At 43.5% G+C, this 7438-nt stretch overlaps 1 protein-coding gene across 1 annotated transcript; it reads right to left on the bottom strand.

Annotated features, from left to right (window-relative positions):
* On the bottom strand, positions 1–6750 carry LOC120649907 (sulfite exporter TauE/SafE family protein 4-like). Its single transcript, XM_039926835.1, has 12 exons — positions 6277–6750; positions 5998–6157; positions 5652–5852; positions 5466–5527; positions 5315–5369; positions 5116–5183; positions 4740–4826; positions 4440–4490; positions 3860–4099; positions 1169–1262; positions 929–1069; positions 1–604 (listed from the first exon to the last, which is right to left on the bottom strand). Exons 1-12 carry the CDS (start codon positions 6469–6471, stop codon positions 528–530), a joined length of 1431 nt encoding a protein of 476 aa, XP_039782769.1. The 5' UTR covers positions 6472–6750; the 3' UTR covers positions 1–527.
* Positions 6751–7438: the final 688 nt, after the last annotated feature.

Here is a 7438-nt window from a genome sequence, read left to right as displayed (position 1 = left end):
TGCTGCAGAACTGCAGACGATTGAATAGCAGAATACCTTACACAACAGTTCAGCATGGCTGGAAACGCACTCAGCTGCACTGACAGGATGCCAATTACCTGATATTTACAATGTTCCATGCAACAAAATATTTGCACTTCTGCAGGCTAGCCCAGAGCTAGCGCAAGAATAGACAACAAATACCTGCTGGTTAGCCAGGAGCTAACGCAGACGTGACAAAACCAAAACCGACACACGTATTCGCAGGTTAGCAGGAGCTAACACATGCGTGACATGACAAAACCTTTGCCCACTGCTCCCACAAGACCAGAGCATGCGGGTCTGCCGGGTTAGCCAGGAGCTAACACGAGCTGAATTCACTACGACGACTCTGTCGGGCAAGACGCGCGCGGGTCAGCGAGGAGCTAACCTGTGCGCACACTTGACGACTTTATTGTTCTAATTTGGGGGGAGATGAGGTCAATTAGGTATTGACCTGGGTTCTCCCCTGATGTATCCATAGCCTGATGCAGCGATGCTGTGTAGAGTTACTCGCAGAAGTCGAGGAAGCCCATGTATTCGTGGTTGTTGATCATGGAAATGCTCTTCTGGGCCCCAACAACGCCTGAAATTCAACAAAACAAGAGGCCTTAGGAAATATTTTAAAAGCACTAAAATTTAAGTTTGCAAACTCACACAGGTAGAACTTACAAGCAGAGCTACGTTTGCAGACACAGCAGTACGAGACTATTGAAACTTATGGATGCATGTTGATGACAAAAGATTTGAAGCAACACTAATTTGCACCATGCTCGTTTGTTTTTCAAGAAAACCTACATGATACTAACACTAATTTCCTTTGGGTCAACTTCATTACAGCTGTTATGGGGTTAGCAATTCATTCGGTTATAAGGCAAACAATTCACTGGGCTTGACAAATGGCACTTACCCATTGTAAGAGCACTGGCGAAGATGACAGAGGAGAGGATGAAGACAATCAGCGATGCTCTCTTGAGCACATGCACAATCTTTCGAACCAGGCACTGGCCCCAGAATCCAGCCAGTACGGAAACAAAGATGAGATAGCCAGCTGCAGATATAGAAAACAGTGCAAGTTCTTACGTGGAACAACCATACATTGAAAAATGAATAGAACATTTTAAACAGACTTGGAGAGCCATGGACTTACCAAAAGGGATGGGGAATCTGCGCAGGAAGTAGAACTCCACCACAGAGAGGGACGAGGAGAACATCATCACGAATGTTGCTGTTGCACTTGCAACCTGCATGGCAATGCAATATGTATCATTTACCAAGGAAAGAAATGTATGAAAGCGTAGGTCACCTAAAGAGGTGACATTGTGCGGTTGTGCCTCCCTTGCAAAATGAAAGTCAGGCCAAATAAGCCCTACAAAGTGTGAACAACGGACTACAATAGATTACCATTGATCAGTCAACTGGGTCTTTACAACTTGACTACTCTGGCTCTCTCACAGTAAATGCTCAGTTTGATTAAGATACCAATTGCAAGAAAGGTAAGCCAATGGTAAAGTAATATTGATGACACAAGAAGCATTCGAAACCTCTAAGAGATAGGTGTCCTGCTAACCTATACTGTAAATTGACTATCCAGTTTTGCCAAAATGATGTGTACGTTGCATTTAACATCAAACACTACTATATCACCTTTCCTCCATCAAGGTCATGAACCAATGAAGTACATGGGGTTTGTACAAGTACCAGCCACCTGTCCAGGCAAACCCGCTTCCTTTATAATGATATATTGATATCTTTATTTCCTCTGTACAATTATAGGGTGCGATCTATGATGTGGACCATGTGAATGAGTTAAGTTATTTTATCTTTATATGTAAGGACATTTTGATTTCCAACTGAAAATTGCAGGGCTTTCTGGATTAGATCCAAGTTCATATGGTGATATGGACAAATAAACAAATGGATTTTCATAACAAAAATATCAAAGGCAGCAATGCATTGCAAGTAAGTCAATCGTCCCATTGTTATACACAGATGGCAATATGTCAATATGATTAGGTTTGCACTCCTTTATGGTATGAACTTATGAGCAGATTCAATAATTTAACTAATGCATATCACATCAAAATTTCAGATTTGAGTACACCATTTAATATAACCTAACTGATGAGATAATTATCATGTGAGTAGGTTGCCAATAGATAATGATCATGTGAGTAGGCTGCCAATAATTATTGATAAGTGGTATAAATAATGCTATATAGGTGACAATCTACCATCTACAGTCAGCTTAGTTTATCATAACTGGATGCTTCTTATACATTAAAAAGTTACAGTTGCGATAAAGAAATCAGGGGAAAACTAGAACATTTTAGGCACTGACATATGAAAAGTGGAAGTAACAACAGGAAAAAGTTGAAATCCTATACAATTTGTGAGATGCAATCTGTTTCACACGCCAAAACATCGATTTACTTCAGATGCTACAAGACTGATTCTATGCTTATAACACGTTTAGAAAATACCAAACCTGAAGATGCTCAAGACTGAATATTTCAATCTATCTATCTATATATCTTATATAAGTGCAACCCACCAAGAGTCATTAATAGCTATTTCTCTCACATGTAGTGAAGCCACATCATCATTTTATTTCCACCATTGGATCTGGATAAAAGCTCATATCCTAGCCTTCTGCAACCCACTAAGAGTTCTTACCTTTTTACTTGGTTAATTATTGCCATATGCATAATTTTTATGATGGAATTAGCAACAAAACTTCAAAAAATAATGTAAGTGCTAACATCCCTCATTCATTTTTATCACAAACATTCCTAACATCCTATTATACTACAGTAATGCAGATCACGATGGTGGAGAATCCATAACCAATTCAAAATTATCTACATTTGTCCAATGAAACATAGATACTAAAACCATTAAACAAAATATATTCTTTCCAATTATCAACAATTCACACAACTGCGTTGCTCACACTTAACTTTTTTAAAAAAAATTGCAGAAACTTCACTTATCCAAGAGAGTCAATATAAAGTCCAATCTCTTGCTTCACAAAATGATGCAGACATTTCCATTTCCTCCCAGAATAAAATTAAAACGTCCTTATCATAACTATTATGGTTCCTCTTTTTATCAGTTTCAGCAACTAGAACTTCTTATATGTGCATCGACTTCAGTATTTAAGCATTTCTTATATACAACCATGCCATATATCTCCATGCTAAAATTGGCTGCAACTTCATAACTCCATCTTTTCAGCACACTCAACTTCAACATTTTGCCCTGAAATCCCACAGCAACGCGCAGGGTATTCGACTAGTATACTCTATTGCAAATGTCTATTTGGTCCAACCACAAGTCATTTAAGATATGGCATGAGTGGAGAAAATGCATGCAGTGGCAAAGTTGTCTACAGATTGATCTCTTCTATGATACATACAGCTGGAAAGGACAAGACCCATTCTTGTCTTTCTCCCTAAGTCCAGTGCCCTGCCCTGCTCATTGCCTTAGGCTCCAATGCATTGCATCATGATTAAAGCTGTACTGTACCGCTACAAAATGAACTTCTGTAACCAGCCGGCTGGGATGGCGGGAGCTGGTGTTGGCTGGCTGTTCCAGCCCAGCCGAACAGGCTGTATCTCTATTGCACCTATGTTACATTAACCGTACTGTTGGTGATTAAAGCTACAAGTTCTGTGTCAATTGAAAAAAGGCTAGCTCCTTGGTGCACTTGTGATAACATATCATTTCAAGTATGTTGTATGGATGTATGCCAACATACAATTCACAATTCAGCTTGATAATATTTGAAAATGAACTACATGAAATGAAATTTAGCATGAAACTGAGGTAATTTAAATACCTGAGGTATGCACCCGAGCTCAAGAAGAAGTGGGCCAAGGATGAACCCACCACCAGATCCAAGAAGACCACCAACAGTCCCGCCGAGAAGACCACAGAGGGCGCAGAAGATCAGTTGTGCTGGTGACCACTCGATAGAGGCCTCACACACACACTCCAAGTTCCCATTCATACGGCGAGCACGACTCTCCCTGCATAGCTGCACGGCCTCCCACAGGAACACACTCACCGCAACTGGAACCTAAAATATTTAGCACAGCGTCAATAGTTATGAACCAGAAGTGTTTCGTGTGCTCTGATTTGTGTGTGTAACAGAATTAGCAGCCAGCTTTCCATGTGCAATAAAGCAAAGGTTGATGTTTGGTGGAGGTTTGGGAGCTGCTCAAAAGGTGGCTTATGTACATGCCAATCTAGGCCTAACATGGGCACGTGGCTATGTTCTGAAAAGACATACTAAATCCACATAAAAATGATGGCTCAAACTGCAACACAACAATATAGGTTTTAAAAATAATTTAAAGAAAGGAAGATATAACATTAGTTTAGACAGAAACAGTGTCACAAAGTAAAACAATCATCACCTGTAGAATGTTGATTGTCCAGTAGAAAGTGCTGCATGATTTCGAATTATTCTGCAAGAAAAAGGTACTGCAGTTAATAACCATTTCCATGTAAAGGAGACAAAGAAAGGAGTCAAAGGATTGTGTTTTATTCTCATGTGCATGATAGTAACTAAGCTCTGGATAGTCGGTATATTATTAGAAAGTGACCCTGTTAATGGGAGAAGGCCTGTTATCTTTTTAAGGTACCAATCACTGTTATGAAGATTGGCTGTTATTAAATAGTAAAGGTAAAAAATATTCTGAGTGTAGAAGGGATACCTTGAGAACTTGCAGCACCAAGAAACATGACCAGACAGACATTAGAACTAGGATATTCTTCCACCTCAAATTGAACAGAAAAGTCTCCTGAAATAACAAATGACAAATCAGCGATTAGATCACATGATGACAAGCTGTCTTTTGTTTCTTCTTGCCATCTTGCATGTTCAGAGCATCTATCAACATCCGTCCAAGCCCTAATTAACCATGCTAGTGTATGCTCATGAATACCCTAAGCAAGTTAGTATATATATAGCCAAGGATCATTGAATGGATCTGAATAATATTTGTCAACCAATCAAGGCATGGTTTGAAATGTTGATCTGAAAGCTCACTCATACTATATGATTATGTCATAAGCTCCATAGTTGCTTACCAATGCAGACTTCACCTTGGGCTGAGGTTGAGTCAAGAGAGGCTCCACGTAGCCTGAGTCAATGACCACTGCACACGTTCAAATCAGACCACATGTTAAATATATCATAAAATGAATATTAGCTGAAAGATAAAACAACTGATACGCAATGGTATCAGAAAAATCTGTGAAACAATCATGCAAGCAGTACATTTCTCACCATCATTTGTGGCACAAGCAGCCTTTGATTGCTCTTCTCTCTCGCGCGTCTCCATCTGCAACCATTCGCAACAGGGGTTAATAACAAAAAAAAGATACTATCAGGACACAATGATTCGACAACAAGCATCATAACTTTGACAGGAACCAACCAGAATCCTGGTCTCCTCCTTCCACATGAGAATTCCCTTGTAGAACGACCTTGATGAAGTACCTGCAGCAAATTGATCGCACGCAACACACCTCCATCTCATCAGACACAGAAAGTAGTAGGACCGAGCAAAAGAGTACATGCGGCTTGCTTAAATTGGCGGCATGTAGAGACAAGCGCTCATTACCTACAAAGAGGATTATGATGAGGACGGTGATGAGCCAGTAGGGGAAGATGACGCTGAGCTCGACTCCGATGGTGATGCCGAGCATGAGCATGGGCTGGAAGAGCAGCGCCAGCTTGTAGTCGATGACGGGCGCCTCCTTGGTCGGGTGCGACACCTGGAGATTGTACCACACGGATGACGCCGAGGCGCCCATGATCATGCCTGCGCCCAAACCGAACCAAGCCAGCACGCGCGTCATCGAGGAGCAAATCAGCAGATGCATGCATCGGCAGTTGAGTTCGGAAAGCCAGCCCGCTGCTGGTGGCGATCTCACCGATCTGTGAGTGAGTGCCGGGAAATAGCTTACATTTGGAGAGCGCGGCGGCGGACTTGGTGTCGAAGCCGACGAGGAGGTTGAGCATGGGCACGAAGATCCCGCCGCCGCCGACGCCACCTACGGTACCGAACGCGGAGCCGAGGAACCCGACGACGGTGGCCACCACCACCCGCCAGTTGAACGCGAGGTCCTGGAGAAATTGAGAAAACCGACCACAGCGACGCGCCGCGAGGTCAGAACTCGGCGCAGAGCGAAACCGGCTGGCCGGAAAGGGGAAGGAGACGAGAGGCAAAAGAGCAAACGCCTTACGGGCCAGACGCGCGGGGAGCGGGAAGACAGGCGTAGGAGGCCATCGTCGCGCTCGGCGGCGCGCGGGTCCGCGGCGGAGAGGACGAAGCAGGCGAGGACGGCCGCACAGGCGCCCCCCGCGACGACGTAGGCGAGGAACCCCCGGGTGCTGGACCTGTTGAGGCGGCCGTAGAGTGAGCCCGCGTTCCCCTCCATCACCACGCAGGCCCGCGGCGACGGCACGCAGAACTAGTAGTGTAGTATCCTAGCAGCTACGACACCTCCCCGAGTGGTGGAGAAATGCGGCGCGAAGAGGAGTCGACGGCGAAGGGGAGGGGGGAGAGGGGAAGAGAGAGAAGGGGAATGGCGGGCGCCCGCCTCCGCCCCGGTCCTTTATAGGCGGCGGCCCGGCCAGCGGGAGGGCGGGTGCGGATGAGATCGAGATGGATCGCGGCCTTGGGGCCTGGGGATGTGGTGTGTGGTGTGATGGGCGAGCGACGGAGCGAGACGAAGAGGAGGCGCGTTTCGATTTTGGCATCGCCTCCCTCCCTCGGGTCGTGACCAGGTTTTTTTTTAACCGCCCAGTCTGACAAAACCGGCGCCCTCCAGTTCCGGTAAATCGAATTGGTTTCATTGGTTACTGAAAAAACCATCAAATTCAAATTCAAATTCAAAAAGATAGGTTAGGCCGGTAAACCGGTCCGATTTGAGTGGGAACTGGAGAGTTGAAAAAAACCTAAAAAAATCCACTTTAGTTCAAAATTTGAATGTTTCTATAACATGTTTTAGTCTAAATGAACTCTCTAACCATCTTTTGTACTACTTTTACATTAATACAATGTATAACATGTTTTACATTGTATTTTTATATTTTTGTATGCATGTTTTTTTGTTTAACTTCAAATACTCGCAAAGTATACTAAATGAATGAATATTTGAAAAAAAATTAACACCATTAGATTCGTCACAACTTGAAGTACTTTTAGAATTTTTTTATTTTTTGAATTTAAATTTGAATTTTGAATTTGGACCGATTTGAAACCGGAACCGTAACCGGTCCGGACCGGTTCCGGTCGGGATAAAAAACCCTGGCCGTGACGGACCGCAACCGCAGCGCCAGCGGCGAGCGAGCCATCGGGGCCTGTTTGGTTTGTTTGCGATAGTAGGTATCGCAAATTTTAAT

This window comes from Panicum virgatum, chromosome 9K (assembly GCF_016808335.1).
Source record: "Panicum virgatum strain AP13 chromosome 9K, P.virgatum_v5, whole genome shotgun sequence".
Lineage (NCBI taxonomy): Eukaryota > Viridiplantae > Streptophyta > Magnoliopsida > Poales > Poaceae > Panicum > Panicum virgatum.
Note: the sequence above shows the minus strand (reverse complement) of the source record. Positions and strands in the feature narration are given on the sequence as shown.